Source organism: Apodemus sylvaticus, chromosome 3, assembly GCF_947179515.1.
Source record: "Apodemus sylvaticus chromosome 3, mApoSyl1.1, whole genome shotgun sequence".
Lineage (NCBI taxonomy): Eukaryota > Metazoa > Chordata > Mammalia > Rodentia > Muridae > Apodemus > Apodemus sylvaticus.
Window position 1 is genome coordinate 56,480,041 of NC_067474.1, and position 22,089 is coordinate 56,502,129.

General features: G+C 38.1%; 1 protein-coding gene across 4 annotated transcripts in view; it reads left to right on the forward strand.

The window, feature by feature from the left end:
* Unc13b (unc-13 homolog B) overlaps positions 1 to 22,089 on the forward strand; it is a 207,658-nt gene that overhangs the window by 80,759 nt on the left and 104,810 nt on the right. For 2 of the 4 annotated variants that reach the window (XM_052176333.1, XM_052176334.1), the window contains exon 8: positions 20,582 to 20,617. The exons of the other annotated variants lie outside the window; for them this stretch is intronic. In XM_052176333.1, the coding sequence (XP_052032293.1) occupies positions 20,582 to 20,617 (36 nt within the window). The remainder of the gene's footprint in view (positions 1 to 20,581; positions 20,618 to 22,089) is intronic. 4 annotated transcript variants of the gene reach the window in all.

Genomic DNA, 22,089 nt, shown 5'->3' on the forward strand with positions numbered 1-22,089 from the left:
GAGATACAATTTTAAATCTAACTCTTGCTTTTCCAGTGTGTTGGGACTTGCTGTGGTTGGAGAACTGGGTTCTGATGTTGCCATGTGGCCTTGGTTTCTGTTGGTAGAGTTCTTGTGCTTGCCTTTCGCCATCTGGTTATCTTTCGTGCTAGTTGGTCTTGCTCTCTCTGGCTGGAGGTTGTTCCTCCTGTGGGCCTGTAAGCCCGTGCCTGTACTCGTGGGAGACCAACTTTCTTCTGTCAGGGTCTATGCATAGAAGGTTATGGAGTTGCCTTCCTCCCTGGCCACGGGAAAACTTCTGTCCCAGCTGCTCCACTCAAATTTTTTCTTCAAAGTATTTTTAATGTTTACTGTATTTTTCAGTTAAGAAACAATTATATAATCCTCCCTTCCCTTTCTTTCTACAACACCCTTCCATGTACCTACTCTCCACTCCTTCTCAATTCATAGCCTCTCTTTCTTTGATTGTTCTTGAGTACATACGTATATAAACAAAACCTTCTGAGTCTGTTAGTGTTGCTTCTATGTGTATGATTTCAGGGCTGACCACTTGGAATTGAATAATTAGGGAACTCTTCCTGGGGAAGACCAATTTTGCTTCTCTCAGCAGTTCTAGTGCCTGTAGTTCTTTGTCTAGAAATGAGGTCTCCTGTGAGATAGTATGTCTGTTGGTGGTGTCAATGCTCATATCCTGTTTAGGCAGCCGTATTGTTCAGGTCCCTGTCATTTTTAGGAGATATATTCTCATTGTAGACTTGCTGAGCTTTTGACTTTTACAGTCTTTCCATCAGATCTTCTGCTATGATCCTTGAACCTTAGGAATTGTGTTGTAAATGTATTCATTTGGGTGTGGACAAGTCACAATCAGTTGTTCTCTGCATTGTGTCTTTGAGTTGTGGATTTCTATTGATGGTCTCTGTCTGCAAAGAGAAGCTTCTTTGTTGAGTGCTGAGAACTACTCTGACCTGAGAATACAAGGATCCCACAGTTATAACACAGGAATTGTGTTGGCTTAGTAAACCAGTGGTGGTAGAAGGCGCTCCTTGAGGACTCATGGCACTAGCTCTGGGAAGTCGGGCAGATTTCCCACAGAAATAGCCTATATTGTTTTGGGAGTCTCTTGGACTACCAACAACTGGAAAAGTTAGTGGGAAGAAAAGTTATTAGCCACTCAGTAGATTCTTCTGTCTCCAGTCCAGGATTAGGACTCTCAGAAGTAGAAGATGTAGTAGTTATAGGCTCTTTAGAATGCACTTGTGACATTATTCTAGTGACAGTGCAGTACAGTCTGTCCAGAGACTTCTGTCAGTAAGAGTGGGTGATAAGTTTCACGCTGTACATATGGTACAAGTGGAAACAGTTAATATTGATGCTGATTATAGGTGCTGGCAAACAAAGAAGGGGGAGAAACTGTAACAATATGGTTTGGCTGATAAAAATAATGTTAATTGTAGTCTTCTGACTCATTTATTTATTTCTATCCTGCCTTCTTCCAGAAAGAAATTTGAGGTAGATAATTGCAGTCATTACATTAACTTATTATGTTCTATTACAATGCCATGCAGTTATACTTGTTAATGTATCCGTTTGACTTGATGACAATAGGTCAGTGTCTTCTCCTGGGCTCAGTATGTATTGTAGATACTGTAAGCATAATTATTCCCATAAATGTTATCTGATGGCTTTATAGATTTTTCTTGGTATAGAGTGATAAATGAAGTGTATTTGATAAATGGAATTAACAGAGTAGTTGTAAATATAAACAGTGGACAGAATTGCTCATTACTGAAGCAGTTATTGGGTATTTCTTCTGCGAAGAAGTAAGGAAAGGGAGCTTAAGTACAGAGAGGGAGGGACGTGCAGGTAGTACCACGTGATGGAGTGATGAAGGTAAGTTGCTGATATTGAATGAGGCCAGAGGAAGAAAATCCAGTATAGTTATGTAACACTTTCCAAAGAAAATAATGTCTCACTTGAAATCTGCAGCTTACATTCTTGGTGTTACATGTTCTGTGTGCTTTGATCTATGTATAATGACACATATCTATCAGTATAGTATTATATACATGGTTTATACATCTCCTTTACTCAGTCTAGTCACCACTTCCTCCTCTCAGACCCTGGGATAGGTCAAAGAGAATTAAAAGTATAATAATCAGACACATTGAGTTTTTTAAAAGTTGAAATTTCTAAGTGACTTGAGGGAAATAAGAAGAATGAAAAAGGGTCAGAGAGGAGGCCAGAGATAAACAGAGTTTGTGTCCTGAAGGCTTTGAATGCAAGGTGTTCATCTTTTATCTTGAAGACAACAAGGAACCTTCAAGGACTTCGTGCAGAGAAATGAAATAGTCAGATGTCACTAGAGATAGTAATATGAACAGTTTGCTCCTTTAAAGGATTTGTGTGTGTGTGTGTGTGTGTGTGTGTGTGGTGTGACAGGGTGTCTCTGTGTAGCCTTGGAACGTACTCTCTAGATCAGGCTGGCTTCGAACTCAGATCTGCCTGCCTCTGCCTCCAGAGTGCTAGGATTAAAGACTTGTGCCACCAAGCTGACTAGAAAGCATTGCACAAATATGTAGACAGTGTTACAAAAGACATGTTTAATGAATTAATATAAGGTAGAAAACAAGTGAATCTTTGTCGACCATCCCACAGAGCTCATTAGCGCCCCCATCACAATCTCAGCCCTGTCCATTATAATAGTCACTACCATCATGACTTTTATTATGACCTTTTTTTGTGTATGATTACTCAAGTGTACCTGTCTAAACATTTAGAATTTACGTCTACCTGTTTATTATTTTTTCTAGTTCATTATATAATCCTTAAAATTATTTTTAGCCTAGACTTAGCCTAGATTTGAAATCCTGCTGCCAGTCTTCTAAGTGCTGGGGTTACAGGCATGTGTTATTATTCTCAGCCGTTTATAATTCTTTTTCAGTCTATAAGTTTTTCTTTTCACGTTTTTTTCATTGAAGTTTGCTTGTTGAAGCTATAAGGCTATTAATGACATGATTTTGTTTGACATAGAAAGTTTCCTACATTCTAGATTTTGCTCATTATGTTCCTGCATACTCTGTTGTCCTCTGAGTTTCTTTTAATTGGCTGTTTGTTTTAGTTAGGTTTCATTGCTCTGAAGAGACACCATGACCAAGACAACTTTTATTAAAAACAAAACAAAACATTTAATTGTGGCTGAATTACAGTTTCAGAGGTTCAGTCTATTATCATCATGGTGGAAAGCATGACAGTGTCCAGGCAGACATGGTGCTACAAGAACCAAGAGTTCTACATCTTAATCTGAAAACAGCCTGGATGTGCTGTGGAGGATGTGCCTTTCTGCAGGCAGCCAGGAGGAAGGTCTCTTCTGCACTGGGAAGGCTGAGTACTGAGCACACAGTGGCACACTTCTTCAGAGAGGCCCTTCTACAAGGGCCAAACATTCAAACACATGAGGCTAGGGGGTTAAACCTATTTAAACCAGCATATAGTTGGATTTACAAGGTTGATCATATTTAAGTGTTATATTCTATAGTTGAACTATATTTAAAATTCAAAACTTTGTACTTATTGGTAGACATTGGGCTTGTTCCAATATTTTTGTTGCCCAGTGTAATAATGAGATATGTAATACAAATATATTTTTGTTAGAATATGCAAATGGGCTTTTCTTCTAATATATATTTTTGTTATGTACAAGTATGTATAGAGGCTGACATTGCATGTCTTCCTCAATTGCTCACCACCTTATTTTTTAGTATAAATATTTAACATAAATATTTTTAATAAAATATTTAACTTGATATAAATATTTAATATTTCAAATATAGTTTTTATTAGTTCTTTGGGGATTTCATACAGTGTACTTGGCTCATATTCACCCATCTCCCTGTTCTCCCCAGATCCACATCCTCTTCCCATCCCACTGAACTTTTTGTTCTTTTTCTTTTTCTTTTATTTTAAGACAAAATTTCTCATTTACCTTGGAGCTCACTATTTGGCTAAATGTTTGGCTAGGGAGATTCAGGAATCCTTCTACCTTTGATCTCTGTCTCTCTAGTGCTTACATTACAGGCATAACTCATTAACCTAGCTTTTTTTTTTTTAAACAAAACAAAACTTTTTTTTTTTTCCGGTGTGTCTGATATGTGCATGTTGTATTGTGAGTACATGAGTACAGGCTTGTGTAAGTCACAGGACACAAGTAGAGGTCAGACGGCAACCTTGGGTGGTCCTTGCATTCCACCTTGTTTTGAGAAAGAATTTGTTATGTTCTAGTGCATATGCCAGGCTATATGGCCTGCATATTACCTAGAATTCTTTCTCTGTTCCCCATCTCATTGTAGGAGTGCTGGGTAGCATACATTGCAGATGTATGTGTAGTGGAGCCCCTGAGTTTACATTGCTTCTGATGACCCACATGTCCTCACATTTGTGTGGCAATACTTTATAACTAGGCTATTATCCCAGCCTCTAGCTTTTAACAAACTGTGAGTTCTGGGGGATTAAATTTATGTCAAGCTTGCCTCACAAGTACATTATCAGTTGAGTCATCAGCCCAGCCCTCCTATTCTGTATTCTTGTACCTTTATTTTATTCCCCATAGTAAGCATATGTGATTATTTAATTAAAATTTGTTTTCTTCTCTAAGTCATCATTTCTGTGAGTGGGGAAATGTTTGCGTATAGAGAATAGCCATGCTCAGTAAATATTCATTGAAAAAGTGCATTGTTATACATAAGCTTACATTTTGTTAGGTATTTGTCAGTTACATTTGAAAATTTTAAAATATATTTATGTTTCTGTTGTTTTTTTCATACCTAGCCATTCATCCCCACTGGCTCCTCTACCTGATTGAGCCCCTCCCTCTCAATTCTTTCCTTCTGTCTATGTTTGTTTTGTACTATTGTGTTTTTATTTTTATCTTTTTTTTTTTTTAAAGATTGAATTATTTAGGTCCTAAAGATGCCAGACAGACTTTACTACTGAGCCACACTCCAGTTTCTTGCATTTATTTATTTATTTTTTTCTTTTTTTTTTTCTATCATATTTTTTTTATTCGATATAATTTATTTACATTTCAAATGATTTCCCCTTTTCTAGCCCCCCCCCCCTCCCTGAAAGTCCCGTAAGCCCCCTTCTCTTCCCCTGTCCTCCCTCCCACCCCTTCCCAGTTCCCCGTTCTGGTTTTGCCAAATACTGTTTCACTGAGTCTTTCCAGAACCAGGGACCACTCCTGCTTTCTTCTTGTATCTCATTTGATGTGTGGATTATGTTTTGGGTATTCCATTTTTCTAGGTTAATAACCACTTATTAGTGAGTGCATACCATGATTCACCCTTTGAGTCTGGGTTACCTCACTTAGTATGATGTTCTCTAGCTCCATCCATTTGCCTAAGAATTTCATGAATTCATTGTTTCTAATGGCTGAATAGTACTCCATTGTGTAGATATACCACATTTTTTGCATCCACTCTTCTGTTGAGGGATACCTGGGTTCTTTCCAGCATCTGGCAATTATAAATAGGGCTGCTATGAACATAGTAGAGCATGTATCCTTATTACATGGTGGGGAATCCTCTGGGTATATGCCCAGGAGTGGTATAGCAGGATCTTCTGGAAGTGAGGTGCCCAGTTTTCGGAGGAACCGCCAGACTGCTTTCCAGAGTGGTTGTACCAATTTGCAACCCCACCAGCAGTGGAGGAGTGTTCCTCTTTCTCCGCACCCTCTCCAACACCTGCTGTCTCCTGAATTTTTAATCTTAGCCATTCTGACTGGTGTAAGATGAAATCTTAGGGTTGTTTTGATTTGCATTTCCCTAATGACTAAGGAAGTTGAGCATTTTTTAAGATGCTTCTCCGCCATCCGAAGTTCTTCAGGTGAGAATTCTTTAACTCTGTACCCCATTTTTTAATAGGGTTGTTCGGTTTTCTGGAGTCTAACTTCTTGAGTTCTTTATATATATTGGATATTAGCCCTCTATCTGATGTAGGATTGGTGAAGATCTTTTCCCAATTTGTTGGTTGCCGATCTGTCCTCTTGATGGTGTCCTTTGCCTTACAGAAACTCTGTAACCTTATGAGGTCCCATTTGTCAATTCTTGCTCTTAGAGCATATGCTATTGGTGTTCTGTTCAGAAACTTTCTCCCTGTACCGATGTCCTCAAGGGTCTTCCCCAGTTTCTTTTCTATTAGCTTCAGAGTGTCTGGCTTTATGTGGAGGTCCTTGATCCATTTGGATTTGAGCTTAGTACAAGGAGACAAGGATGGATCAATTCGCATTCTTCTGCATGCTGACCTCCAGTTGAACCAGCACCATTTGTTGAAAAGGCTGTCTTTTTTCCATTGGATGTTTTCAGCCTCTTTGTCGAGGATCAAGTGGCCATAGGTGTGTGGGTTCATTTCTGGATCTTCAATCCTGTTCCATTGATCCTCCTGCCTGTCACTGTACCAATACCATGCAGTTTTTAACACTATTGCTCTGTAGTATTGCTTGAGGTCAGGGATACTGATTCCCCCAGATTTTCTTTTGTTGCTGAGAATAGTTTTAGCTATCCTGGGTTTTTTGTTGTTCCAGATGAATTTGATAATTGCTCTTTCTAACTCTGTGAAGAATTGAGTTGGGATTTTGATGGGTATTGCATTGAATCTGTATAGTGCTTTAGGCAAAATGGCCATTTTAACTATATTGATTCTACCGATCCATGAGCATGGGAGGTTTTCCCATTTTTTGAGGTCTTCTTCCATTTCCTTCTTCAGAGTCTTGAAGTTCTTGTCATACAGATCTTTCACATGTTTGGTAAGAGTCACCCCAAGATACTTTATACTGTTTGTGGCTATTGTGAAGGGGGTCATTTCCCTAATTTCTTTCTCAGCCTGCTTATCCTTTGAGTATAGGAAGGCCACTGATTTGCTTGAGTTGATTTTATAACCTGCCACTTTGCTGAAGTTGTTTATCAGCTGTAGGAGCTCTCTAGTGGAGTTTTCTGGGTCACTTAGGTAGACTATCATGCCGTCTGCAAATAATGATAGTTTGACTTCCTCCTTTCCAATTTGTATCCCTTTGACCTCCTTATGTTGTCGAATTGCCCGAGCTAGTACCTCAAGTACAATATTGAAAAGATAAGGAGAAAGGGGGCAGCCTTGTCTGGTCCCTGATTTCAGTGGGATTGCTTCAAGTTTCTCTCCATTTAGTTTGATGCTGGCTACCGGTTTGCTGTATATTGCTTTTACTATGTTTAGGTATGGGCCTTGAATTCCTGTTCTCTCCAAGACTTTAAGCATGAAAGGATGCTGAATTTTGTCAAATGCTTTTTCAGCATCCAATGAAATGACCATGTGGTTTTGTTCTTTTAAGTGTTTGAGACAGTGTCTCCCTCTGTAGGTCTTCCTGTCTCATTCTCACCAGTGCCAGGTTATAGCAGGTCATAGGCATGAGTCGCCATGCCTTGTTTATGCACATTCTCAGGCCTTGCCGTCGAAGTTCTGTTCCAGGTGCCTGGGATGTATGAGGGAGCAAATGCAAACTTCCTGAGCCTCAGTATAGACAGTGACCACGGTGGCTAACAAAGGCATGCAACATGTAGGCAGCAGCAGGCTGGTAAAGGAGGAGATGGGGGAATCAGCATTGGTGATGTTAGAATTGGGGGTGAATGGTGCCATTAAGTAACATGATGAGAACATAGGTCGTTTTGAGCAGATGGTGTTTGAACAAAGACTTTAAAGAAATAAGAGAATTAGCATTGTTCTCCCAGGAAAGCATGAATCAGGAAACAGCTAGTTGAAGGTTAGTATTGACCACACAGGGTAGTAGAAGGAGCTCTGCTAAGTTCTGGGAATGTGAATGTTTATTCTTGATTTGCATGATGATCATATGAATGTGCTCACAGTTTTCTCCAGTGGTACAGTTGTCATCATACACTTTTCTGTGTTTATATTTCAGTAGAATTTTTATATTTAAATTAAGAAATTGTCTTAGTTTGCTTTCTGTTGTTATGGTAAAGACTACAACCAAAATCAACTTGGGAAAATAAAGATTTATTTTAGCTTACACTTGTAGTTCATTGAAGGGAATTCAGGGCATAAACTCAAGGCAGGAACATAGAGGCAGGACCTGAAGCAGAAGTTCTGGGGAGATTGGACTGGTCAGCCTGATTTGTACCATCAGGAGCACTTGCCCAGGGTTAGCATGGCCCTCAGTGAGCTGGGAACCCCTACATCAATCATTAACCAGGAGAAAGCCCTACGGACAGTCTTCATTAACCAGGAGAAAGCCCTACGGACAGTCTTCATTAACCAGGAGAAAGCCCTACGGACAGTCTATAGACCATCTGATGGAAGCGTTTGGTTACTCTTTCTAGATATCTCTAGTTTGTGTCAAGTTGTTAAAAAAAAAATCCAGGGTAGAAGTGGATATTGGATTTTTCATAATGCTTTAGTACAAACTCAGATTTTCATCAGAATTTTTTTTGGATTTATTTGTATGATGAATAAATTAATCAATTTCTATTAAAGTCATTAATATCTTCATGTAATATACCCTGCTTTTTAAATATATCTAATGCTAGAATTGATTTGCTTATATTTCATTTATTTATTTATTTTTATTGAAAAGGGAAGTAAAAACACTTTATGATAAAATTAAAGATTCACATGGAAAATATTTCAAATAAAATAGAAGAGATACATAGAAAACAGGTTAAAATTGATAATTTTCATGGAAAATTAAAGAGTAAAGTGGTAGACAGACATGTATAACATTGGTAAATTAATTGAAGTATGCAATAGAAACATTTTTTTGTTTTTTTGTTTTTTTTGGATTTTTTTTTTTTTTTTTTTTTTTTTGAGACAGGGTTTCCCTGTATAGCTCTGGCTGTCCTGGAACTCACTCTGTAGACCAGTCTGTCCTGGAACTCAGAAATCCGCCTGCCTCTGCCTCCCAGAGTGTTGGGATTATAGGCATGCGCCACCTCCCCCCCCCCCAGCAAAATAGAAACATTTTATGATAGAATTGAAGATTTACATGGAAAATATTTCTGATAAAATTGTAGAAAAATTTTAGGTGTTAAAAATTTTGAACATGGTAGAATTGAAGATTATCATGGAAAATTTTATATAGATGTAGCAATGGTAGGCATAAAACTATTCCTAAATTGATTGAAAGTGGAATTATAAACATTTTCTGATAAACTTGAAGATTTACATGGAAAATATTTCTGATAAAATTGAAGAAATGTATAGAAAACATGTTAAAATTAAAGATTATCATGGAAATTATACTGATAAAATGATAGGCATAAAGATAATTCTAAGTTGATTGAAGGTGGAATTATAAACATTTTCAGATATAATTGAAGATTTACATGGAAAATATTTCTGGTAAAATTCAAGAAATATATAGAAAAACATGTTAAAATTGACTATTTCATGGAAATTTTTACATATAAAATGGTAGATATAAAAACTCTAAGTTAGTTGAAGGTGGAATTAGAAACATTTGTGATAAAAAAGATTTACATTGAAAACATTTTTGATAAAATAGAGGAAATATATAGAAAGACATATTAAAATTGAAGATGATCATGAAAAATAATGCAGATAAAATGGTAGACATCAGAACATTACTAAATTAATTAAAAGGAGAATTACAAACATTTTCTGATAAAATTGAATATTTACATGAGAAATATTTTGTTAGTCTATGTCTTATTTTTATTTATATATATATTTTTATTTTCTATATTCTTTGTTTACAATCCAAAAGCTTTCCCCTTTCCCAGTTCCCCCCTCCCCATATGTCCCATAAGTCCTCTTCTCTCCATCCATTCTCCTATCTTTCCCCCTCCCTTTTCTCTGTCCTGGTACTCCACTACAATGCTGGATCAAGCCTTTCCAGGATTGAGGCCCTCTTCTTCCTTCTTCATGAGAATCATTTGATATGCTAATTATATCTTCAGTATTCAGAGCTTCAGGGCTAATTAATATCCACTTATCAATGATTGCATTCCATGTGTATTCTTTTGTGATTGCGTTACCTCGCTTAGGATGATGTTTTCCAGTTCTATCCATTTGCCTAAAAAATTCATGAATTCATTGTTTTTAATTGCTGAATAGTACTCCATTGTGTATATATACCACATTTTCTGTATCCATTCCTCCATTGAGGGATATCTGGGTTCTTTCCAGCTTCTGGCTATTATAAATAAGGCTACTATGAACATAGTGGAGCATGTGTCCTTATTGCATGCTGGGGAATCCTCTGGGTATATGCCCAGGAGAGGTATAGCAGGGTCCTCCGGAAGTGTCATGTCCAGTTTTCTTAGGAACCGCCAGACTGATGCTCTAAGATCAAGAATTGACCAATGGGATCTCATAAAATTACAAAGTTTCTGTAAGGCAAAGCACACAGTCAAAAGGACAAAATGGCAACCAACAAATTGGGAAAAGATCTTCACCAATCCTACATCTGATAGAGGGCTAATATCCAATATATACAAAGAACTCAAGAAGTTAGACCCCAGGGGAACAAATAACCCTATTAAAAATTGGGTACAGACCTAAACAAAGAATTTTCACCTGAAGAAATTCGGATGGCTGAAAAGCACCTTAAGAAATGCTCAACATCATTAGCCATTAGGGAAATGCAAATCAAAACAACCCTGAGATTTCACTTCACACCAGTCAGAATGGCTAAGGTTAAAAACTCAGGAGACAGCAGGTGTTGGCGAGGATGTGGAGAAAGAGGAACATTCCTTCAATGCTGGTGGGATTGTAAGATGGTACAACCACTATGGTGGTACACACTCTTAATCCCAGCACTCAGGAGGCAAAGCAAGCAGAATTCTGAGTTCAAGGCCAGAGTTCAAGAATTCTGAATTCAAGGTTTTGGTCTAACAGAGTGAGTTTCAGGACAACCAACTCTGTCTGAGAAAATAACAACAATAATAAAATAAAATAAAAATACATTTATTTTTAATTTTGTGTTTGCATGTGTGTCTGTGTGAAGGCTTGTACATTTGTGAGTGCAGTTGCCTATGGAGTCCAGAATAGTGTGTCAGATACCTTGTTGCAGTAATTAGGAACAGTTCATGTTTGTGCTAGAAGATGATCTTAGAACCTGTGCAAAAGTTTGCTCTTAGTTGCTGAGCCATCTCTCATTTGTATTTTAAACAAGAAACTTGACTAATTCTTATTAAAACAAATGTTCTTGAATTAAAGAAGAATCTACTTCATTCGTTTGTCTTTCAGCATAGAATTTCTGTGCCTAATGTGGGAGAAGCCCAAAGTCAGAGCCTGTAAGTCTTAGCTCTGAGTTATACTTGGTTATGCATGCCTATAATCTTAGCACTTTTCAGATTGAGTCAGGACAATTAGGGGTTTAAGATCATCCTCCATTAACCAGTGAGTTTGAAGCAAGTCTGGATTACCCAAGACTAGCTCAACACATACAAGCAAACATATAGACTTTACTCTGATATTCTGGGAGTTTGCAATCTGTATAGATAAGATAGATCAAATGAAGGCTAACAATGAAATAAGATTTTAAGACAAGCATTAAAAAAAACAACCCAAGTATACTGAGATAGAACGTATATATGAAAGATGAACTCATTTTAATAATATAGTTTCATTAATTTAAGGGCATATAGCTTAGTTGAACACTTGCCTGATGGGACACATGGATGATGCCCCAAATTCAGGGCAAAAGTTTAACTTGTTGCTAGATTGTTTTGTTAAAAGCTATAGTAATGAGTATCCCTATTAAAGTATACAAAGAAAGGGTACAAGAGAACTCAACAGTACTTGATCCCTTCCTGTGTCCCCATGTCACTCTCAGTAAGGTCATTGTCTTTAATTTGTGTTAGAATAATCCTACAGTGGAAAAGCCACAATTGGATTAGTTTGGTTTTGACTTCGTTTGACACACCACAATGAAAAGATGAAAACTTCCCATCTGTTTCTTTCTGCTCTCCATCTCCTCACAACATTACTGGCTTCCTGTCACTGTAGATTTGGGTTTCTATATTTTTTGTTCTTTCTAACTTTTTTTTGAAAATAGATTCTTCTTTCATACAATACATCCCCACCATAGTTTCCTCCTAGCTGCCCCTGACTCCAGCAACTTGTCTCCCCCAGATCCAATCCTCCGTTTCCCTTCAGAAAAGATCAAGTCTTCAAGAGATGATAGATAGACAAGCCAAAACAAGATACAATAAGACAAGACTAAGGCTCTTATATTGAGGCTGGATAAAGTAACCCGATAGGCAGGAAATAGTCTTTAGAACAGGCAAAGAATCAGAGAGATGTCTACTCTCACTGTTAGGAGTCTCACAAGCTAAAGCCATAACTATGCAGAGGACCTGGTGCTGACCATGCGGGCTCTGTGCCTGCTGCTTCACTCTCTGTGAACCCGTATGAGCCCTGCTGAGTTTATTTGGTGGGCCATGTTCTCTTGGTGTTCTCTATCCTCCCTGACTCCTACAGTCTTTCCTCCTCTTCTTTAGGGTTTCACTGTCTCCAAGGGAAGGGACCTGATGAAGACCTCCATTTAGAATCTCTTTAATGTCTGGCTGTGGGTCTCAGGACTTGTTCCTATCTGCTACTGGAGGAGGTCTTTCTGATGATGACTGAAGAAGGCACTAATCTATGAGTATAGCAGAATATCATTAAGAATCATTTCATTGATGTTTTTATTTTAGTTATTAAATTTTTATTTAAACATTTATTTTTGTTTTGTATGCATGATGTTCTCCCTGAGTGTTTATGTACCATGTGTGTGCTGTACCCACAGAGGCCAAAAGGGATATTGGATCTTCTGGAACTGGAGCTAGAGACTGATGTAGGACACTTTATGTGAGTTCTGTAACAACAAGAGCCAGTGCTTTTATAAATGCTGAATCATCTCTTCAGTCCTAAAAAATTTTTTTTGAGGCAAGTTTTTCACTGTGTAGTCTAGGATATCATCTGACTCACAGTCTTCCTACTTTAGCTGGCATTACAGGCATGTACTACGACACCTGCCATTTTAGAGTTTTATAGAAGCATAACTACCCAGTGTCCCCTCTTTCTGAGTTTATTACACAGTGTGCATTCTTTCTGTGCCTAGCTTTCATCGAATGTAAGAATTTTGAGATTCAACTTTTTATTTTGATTTTGAAACAGGGTTTCTCTGTGTTGCTTTGGTTGTCCTCATACTTGTGCTGTAGACCAGGCTGGCCTCAAACTCACAGAGATCCTCTTTCCTCTCCCTCCCAAGTGCTCAGGTTAAAGGCATGGGCCATCACTGCCCAGGTGAGATTCAACCTTCTATCTAGTATACTAGTATTCCTTTTCATTGCTTCATAGTTTGCTGGTTACACCACACTTTGTTTATCTATTCCCTATTGAGAGATATATACTCAGTGTGTCTGGTTATTAACAATACTATCATTTTCTGTCACATATTTTCTTTTGGTTAAAAACCTAGAGGTAGAATGGCTGGGTCACATGGGTGGTAGCTACAGACGTATGTATAACTTTTAAAGGAATTGTCAGTTTTTATTTTGTTAATAGAGACATTGGACTGGAATTACTGAGCAGTATGTAAGAAGAATTAAATGATTTTGAGGGTAACAATTGGTGAAGGATTATTGGGGAATGCCTATTATTTTCACACACAGTAGAAATGTGTGTGATACTGCAATATTTATGTGGCCGTGAGAAGTAACATTAACCATTACTTTTAGTGAATGAGATAAGTAGTAGAGAGATGGCACCAGTCTAAGGTGCCATAAGCAGTAAGTGACTGTACTGAACCAAGGTTTGTCTGGTTGCCAAACTAGAATACTCTGCTTTATGCAAAAAGCAAAAGTATGCTTCAGCTTTAGAAGAGGAACAAGTAGATAAGTCAGGCTATTGCTGGCCCCACCTCTGAGCATGGCAAACGTGAGGGCTGAGACAGCACCATCTCTGAGGAGCTAAAACATGGGAGACTGAGCTCCACTGGGATGTCATATTTATTTGATTTGAAAGCCACGGAGAGAAATACTGATTACCTGTTACAAATTATTAACAGGGCGATATGTGGCTAGAAGTGAGACTAATTTTCCTAAATTTAGTTTTATGCTAAGTAGGTAGAGTGGGATGGACAATGATTAGATACCTGGAGGTCTAGCAAAATATCTGTAATAAATCAGGTACAAAGTTACATTGGGAGACACACAAAGTCTTCGTAAGGACATTCAGACATCCTAAGAAGGCTTAGAGCAAGGAGACTCCAGCCAAATTTCCTAAGCTCATTAATATATGAGACATCATAAAAGGAAGTATAATGGGGTATTAGGAATGGGTCTGTGGTTTCTGATTTTGCATTGTTGAGAGTTAAGCAGTTTTAGAATTTAAGGTACACTTGCTAATTATTCCATATCAGAGAGCTTTTAACATTATAAACACAATGTCATCAGTGAAGACTTGTGGTGTTATGATTTATAACAAGAAAAAAAATGTATTTATTTCTTTGTTTCTGGTTCCTGACAAAGGACTCTCAGTTTCTCAGGATGTCCTGGGAATTAGGAATATCTTATTCTAAGGAGGTGCCTCCTGGTGGCTCCTAGATGGGGCATTGGCCATCAAAAAGACTAAACTATGTCAAGGAGCTTAGAAACTTTTGCGCCAGGATGCCTTAGGGGACTGGAAATTGAACTTATTGGTTATATCATTATGATGGAGCCTTTTTAAAAATCCTCAAACTATATATAGATTTGGAGAACCTCACCATTGCTACAAATATCCAACCCTGTCTTAAATATCACTTCATCTGGCTGTTCATTTGTATACTTTATACTATTCTTTATTAAAACTTGTATAATAAGTTATGTCTGCCCTATTTTCTTTAGTCATCCTAGCAAATAAAGCTAAGCCAGGGATCATGACAGTCCCAGTTTGTAGCTGACTTGTCAAATGCATATGCCTGGGACTTGTGATTTATGTCTGAGGTGGGGCAGAAGTTTTGTGAATTGGCTTTATCTGGGGAATCTGATCTTGTATCCAACTGGATTGTATCAAATTTGAATCAAATTATAGGACATAGTTGGTAACTGCTAGAGTTTTGCTTGGCATGTGACAAAAATATTCCTCATTTTGTCTAGAGAAATGTTATGTATTATAACTATGCTTTTAGATCAAGAAGTGTTCAATGTTGTATTGAGTATGAAAGAAGCAAAAGTGTGATTTTTCCAGGTCTCTTAGAGAGTACCAGCTAGTTTACAAAACTCTTTGTAACAAGTGCCACTGAGCCAGGGAGGGACTGACTCTTCCTCTGTTAAACATGTGAGCAGAAGAAGGGGTTTGCAGCCCCATAGGAAGAACAGTATCAACCAACCAGACCCCCAGAGCTCCCACGGACTAAGCCACCAACCAAGGAGTGCACATGACTCTGGCTGCATATGTAGCAGAGGATTGCCTTGTTAGGCATCAAGGGGAGGAGAGGTCCTTAGTCCTATGAAGGTTTGATAGATGCCCCATTATAGGGGAATTGAGGGCCAGGAGGTGGGAATGAGTGGGTAGGTGGGTGGGTGGAGGAGCTCCCTCATAGAAGCAGGATGGGAGTAGGAGAGGGGGTTTCCAGGAGCTGGGGGAAACCAGGTAAGGGGATAACACTTGAAATGTAAATAAATTAAAATAAAAGAATGGAAAAAAATATGTGAGCAGAAAAGATTTGAGGCTCCCCAGAAGTGATAACATTACCATGTTAATTAAAATAGTCATCTTTATACTCACTTGGCATGCATGAATGTCCAGTTAAAAAAATGTCACTGATTTGTTTTTGTAGTACATTTTTGTTGCTTGTTTTCTCTTTGGCATCCTGTGATACGTAATAGCTTTTCTTCTCTGGTCACATTTGGCATTTTACTGGATAAATTGTGGAAACTTTTGATGTCTCTTCCTTCCATTGCATGAAGTCTGTATTGTAGCTTTTATTCATTCAAATTTCTCATTGAAATTACTGCTTACTGTTTATTTCTGCTGATCAATATACTATCAACATGACTGTAGATATAGAGATCAGTAGTTGCTATGGGCTAAGAGTGGAAGAGGCTGACTACAAAGAGGGAAAAGGAATGTTGGGAGATCAGAAAATTGCTGTATATCTCAACTATGGTGGAGATTACAAACTATGGCTAGCTAAAATTTTTAACAACATATACCAAAAGCAAAGTTTACTGTATATAAATTACAAATTAATAAGTCTTTTGTGCTGGGTGTGGTAGTGCATGCCTTTAATCCTAGCACTCTGAATGTAGAGAAGCAGGTGGATATGTGAGTTTGAGGCCAGCCTGTTCTACAAAATGAGTCCCAGGACAGCCAAGGCTGCAAAGTGAAATTCTGTCTCAATCCCCTCCCCAAAGTCTTTTGAAACAAGTAGAAGAGTTTCCCAGAATCTGCAAAGAAGTCTGTCGTCTTTAACTGGTAATATGTTTGAGATACACCTACGTGTGGCAATGCTTCATCCCCTGATAATCCTGACTAATACACTACTCTGCAAGTGTGCCAGTTTGTTTACCCATTTGTCAGATGAAGGACATTTCTATTTCCAGTTTTTGTGATTCTAAAAACTGAAACAAGCAACTGCAAATATTCTTGTATAGGTTTTTGTGTGAGCGTGTTTTTGTGTCTTTTGGATAAAAATCAAGTAGGGATATGACTGGATTGTATGATGTATGCATAACCTTACAAGAAATGCCAAAAAGCATTCTCTACAATGTTCTGCCCTTTGCATTCTTGCTAGAAATGTGTAAGACCTTCCTTGTCTTCAGGACCTCACAGACACTTAGTACCATCAGACACTGAAATTGTTTTCTCCCTCCTCTTCCTTCTTGTTTAAAAGGTGATGTTGTTGCTCTTCTCTGTAGCCCCTCCCCCATATCATCTCTACTTTCTTGACAACAGTCTTGCTTTGTCTCCCAGGCTGGCCTTTAATTTGTGACCCTCCTGTGTCAGCCTTCTCAGTGCTGAGATTACAGGTATGTACTAGCATAGCAGTCCATTTGTTCATTCCATCTGTCTGTCTGTCTGAAAGTTAAGCACATGTTACTCCAGTGCTCTGCTTCTGAGATACAATCACAGTTGTCTTTTTTTAGTCTTAATTTGCAATCTGCCTCAGTGTTCTTATATACATTTTTGTTTTTATTCATCCATTTATAAGTATTTGTTTGATATCCTGCTTTTAAAAATAGTAATTATTATTAAATATTATTTAATAAAATTTAATTTTATTATTTAATGAATTTAATAAAATTTAAATAAATATCATTAAACATCAAATAATACTAATAACTATTATTGTTTGTGTGCATGTGTGGGTGAGACAAGGAAACTATGTGCTTGCTATGGTGCCCAGTCAGAGGATAGCTTTTTAGGAGTTAATTATCTCCTTCCATGTCTTTTTAAGGCAGGGCATCTCTTCTGCTGCATAGCCCAGCTTTGAGCTGTCTTCACATTTCATTTTGCCATAGGAGTGCTGGGATAACAGATACCAGGCGGCATGTCTGACGTGTAATTTGCATGCATCACACTCAAGTCATCAGGCTAGCATCTGCTTCTCATTAGGTATTATTTAGACACAATGCAATAGAAGAACAAAACAAAAACAACCATTGCTTCTTTGGAATTTATATCCTAAAAACGTCAAAATCTCTTCTCCCCATCTCTTCTCTGAGTGCTCTTTTCAGATACCTAGTATTGTATCCAATCGATATACCAGAGTGAATATGCCTAATTTTCCCTTGATCATATCCCTCATCCTGGCCTTCTGTTTATGTACTTCTTCACAGTGATTAATGTTACATTCATCTATTAGCTCAAACCAAAAAGCTTGCTGTTGAATTACTCATGAAGCTTGATTGATTTTTACCTTCAAAATGCTTCATGGATCTATTGGCTTCTTCCTACCCTTTCTGTGACATACATAGCTCAGGCTGTTGACAAATGTGAAGCCTCATTGGCTACCCTGCACCACAGTTCTTTATGAAATAGAACACTAGATCTATTTTCCTTTCTCTTAAAAGAGGCAATAGCTCTGTATTGCCTTCCAAATACTCCTACATTTCTAACATTACTTGATTTCTAAATACTACTGAAGATGCCCTGTGATTGGATACTTTCACAGTAAAAGTATTTTTAATTATTGTCCTATTAACTAGTGAGATGCATTTTGGGGGTGGGGAAGGAAACTTCCTTGATAAAAGTAGTAGTATTTCTGTTACATGTTTTTGGGTTGAAGTAGTGAGAATAGAGACTGGTTATTAGAGCGCCTGAGAAGTAGGGCATGCGCCATCCCCCTCAGGTTTAGGATGGGATCAGATTACACATTCACTTTTTTTATATAATAGATACATACTTCATTAAGTAGAAGAAACTATGCTCTGTTTTGGACTGCTCAAGGAGGAAGCTATGTCTGCTGGGAGAGCTGCCTTTGGGCTCAGAGTTAGTGAGAAACAGCCTTATCACTTGCCTGGAGCAATATATGATTTTTTTTTCTTTTAAAAAGGAACAAGGTAATTACCCTCTAGCAGTTGCCATGACAACAGGACTATAGCCTGGGAGAATTTTCTTTTTATTCCCTACCCATGACCAGGCAAATAAACTCAATTATAAAATAATTTAAATGGCACACCAAATCAGTGTACCATATCTCTGAGGAGTAAACAGAGACATACATGTCAGGGAAGAAAGGGTTATCGGCGATCAGCTAAACAGCCTGTGACTCAGTAGTCCTCATGCTTGCTGAGCATGGGGCATTCAGGTGAGAGAAACCAGCTAAGCCATCAGCTGATGCCCCCAGAAATTTGGGTCTGCTTTTCAAGATAGCCACATGCTAAAAAATCCAAGTCTTCTGGACCAGACCTTGAATATTCTTTGTGGATCATAGCACTTCCAGAGAGCAGAGGTCAAGGAGTTGTTTCCTTTCAGCCATCTGTTTCTTAGGAACCTATAAGACAAGCAAAAACCTGGCAACCAGTGATAGCAGCTGATCAAATTCCAGGGACTATTCACTTGATGTGCGCTTTCTCACCTAATCTTTATGACACAAAGGGACTCGTGTTGTTATTCTCATATTACAGATGAGGAATTATCTGAAATGATTTTTTTGTTGTTTTTTTTCTTTCTTTCTTTCTTCCTTCCTTCTTTCCTTCCTTCCTTCCTTCCTTCCTTCCTTCCTTCCTTCCTTCCTTCCTTCCTTCCTTCCTTCCTTCCTTCCTTCCCTTCTTCTTCTTCTTCTTCTTCTTCTTCTTCTTCTTCTTCTTCTTCTTCTTCTTCTTCTTCTTCTTCTTCTTCTTCTTCTTCTTCTTCTTCTTTTTTGTTGTTGTTGTTGTTGTTGTTGTTGTTGTTGGTTTTTTGGATTTGGTTTTTTAGAGACAGGGTTTCTCTGTATAGCACTGGCTGTCCTGGAACTCACTCTGTAGACCACCAGGCTGGCCTCGAACTCAGAAATCCCCCTGCCTCTGCCTCCCAGAGTGCTGGGATTACAGGCATGTACCACCACCACCTGGCTTGCAATGATGTTTCTAAGACCATATTGTTAGTTGATAATAGAGCCAGGGGAATTGAGCTTTGGTTTAAAGCTTATGTTCCTAATCAAGAAGCTAAATTATTTCCTTTTTTCTAGGATTAACTGCTGATCTTTATCTAGTTTTTTTTTGTTCCAAATTCAGTTTGGGTATAGGAAAGGATTTAAATTTAATGAATTTTTTTACTTTTTGCTTAGTTTTTTTAAAATAATTTTTTATTTTCAATATTCTTTGTTTATAATCAAAATTATTTTCCCTTTCCCGGTTTCCCCTTCCCCATAAGTTCCCTAAGCCCTCTTCCCTCTGCCCATTCTCCTATCAACCCTCTCCTACTTCTCTGTCCTGGTACTCTCCTACAATGCTGGAACAAGCATTTTGCCTTGAAAGTGGGTAGAAAATGCTTTTATCTTTTTCTATTCTTTAACATTTGTATTTTGATAATTAAAATGTTATATGTAATTCAGAAAAAGTACTTTCCTCTGAAAATTTATTATGCTAGGGTATCTTTATTACATATTAGAAAAGTAGAGGATAAGTTTTAAAGAGATAGACATTGTTCCACCCGACTTTAAACTATCCTCTCTAGAGAGCAGCAAGACCTCAGATAGATGATCACCCCTCTGTATGTGTTAAGATGGCTGAGCTTCTTACTGATATACAGTGGCAGGCCCAAGCTTAGTGAGCACGGGCACAAGGAAGTGCTTCTTGGAGACAGGAGAGCAAGATTTTATTTTGGCTAAGCAGAGACATATGAGCTCCTAAATGATGGTGTTCTGAGAGACCTAGGAGGAGGCTTGAACAGCAGCAAATCAGCAATTTTGTTCAGTAGTAAACAGCAAAGAGCAAAAATATTGTGTAGATTTGCCTCATAGAAAGTAGATAATTTGTAATGTAAAGCTTGTGGCCCACAAGTAGGCAGGAGTATGATAAGACATATAAGGATTGATGGGAGGGAGAAATGATCTTTTATTTTTAATTCCTACTAAAATTATATCTGTCATACTTCTTTTGCTTCTTCTTTGTGGTTTCCTTAGGTCACTGGACCTATTTGGGCTGGGGAGAGCATCAGAGTACGTAAGCATTTCAATTCCTTATCATTTTCCAGACCTTTTGTGTGTGTGTGTGTGTGTGTGTGTGTGTGTGTGTGTGTGTGTGTGTGCGCGCGCGTGCGCGCTGCTGGATTATCCAGGTGCTATGGTTGTTGTCAGTGGAATGTCTGAGTACTTCCTGTGACTTATGTCCTGCTAGAGAACTGCTCTAAACAGCTTGAGAAAGATCAGAAATGTTAAGAGTCTCAAGTTGAAAAAAGTAAGTCACAAAGAATACATATCAGCTCTCTTTTATTTCTTCTCTGGCCAGCAAAGTTCTAGTGGTATTCAGGATTTAAGAGGACTGCATAACAGAGAGGGGCCAGTGCTCAGTGATTTTCTTGAGTGTTTCCTGTGAGGTTGGAGGACCATCTTGCCACAGGTTTAATTATCCTACCTAGGCTACATTAATTTTCTATTATTGCCTTTTATGTACATGCTGAGTGAGGTACCAGATTTTTCTTAGAATATGCATATTCTAGAGTGTAAGTACACACACATATACACACACACACACTCTTCCATTGTGCCATCTTTCTTATCTGAACTCTGGCAGGTGTTCCCCTCCCCTTCCACTTCTTACCTGCTGAGAAGCTGTGGGTTTTTTGAAGGCATGTCCCTAAAGGTTTTCTTCTTCCCCATCAGGAAGTGAACTTTCTTTCAAGTCCTTTCTAGGTCTCACTCTGTAGCCCTGGCTGGCTTGGAACTCTCTTATGTAGACCAGGCCGCAAACTTGTCATATAGTGCCTGGATTGTGGTGTTCTCATGTAGTAACTTCCTTGAATAAAAATTCAGTATTTGACCTATTTTCATTCTCCTATTAAGCCAACATATATTCTAAATCTTCTGTGTTGTTTCGACTTGTATGTATAGACATCCAGCATTTGAATGAGCCACTATTGCTGGCCTTTTAATTTTCCATTTTTCAAATAAACTACCAGGGGCTTTTCCATTAAAAAATAACTATTTTTCTTTATTCCTTTTTGGGACATGGCCTCACTGTGTAGCCCTGGCCGGCTCAGAGCTCTCTTATAGACCAGGCCTCAAACTTGGGCATGTGTCACCACACCTGGCTGATTTATAATTTTTGTCCTTAAACTAGCTCATAAGTCCCTTTGGCTGAGTGACAGTAAAACTTGCACTCCGCAGTTGTTCTTTTTCTGTAAAGCTGTTTTCATGTCTAGGTTACATGGCACTGAGGGGTAAGTCATAGAGGCTGTGCTGACACACTAAACGTGTTAGTCAAGCTGGAGGATTTACCTTTCCCTTAATTTCTAATTCACTTCAGTGCTCAAATGTGTTTCTTGCTCCCATTATCTGTAGACTAACATTGAAGCCCTGGAGTCCTTTTCACTGCCTGTTTTTTCCTGAAGGTTTTTTTTTTTTTTTAATTTAAGTTTTTAATTTAATTTTATTTATATGAATATACTGTAGCTATCTTTCGACACATACTG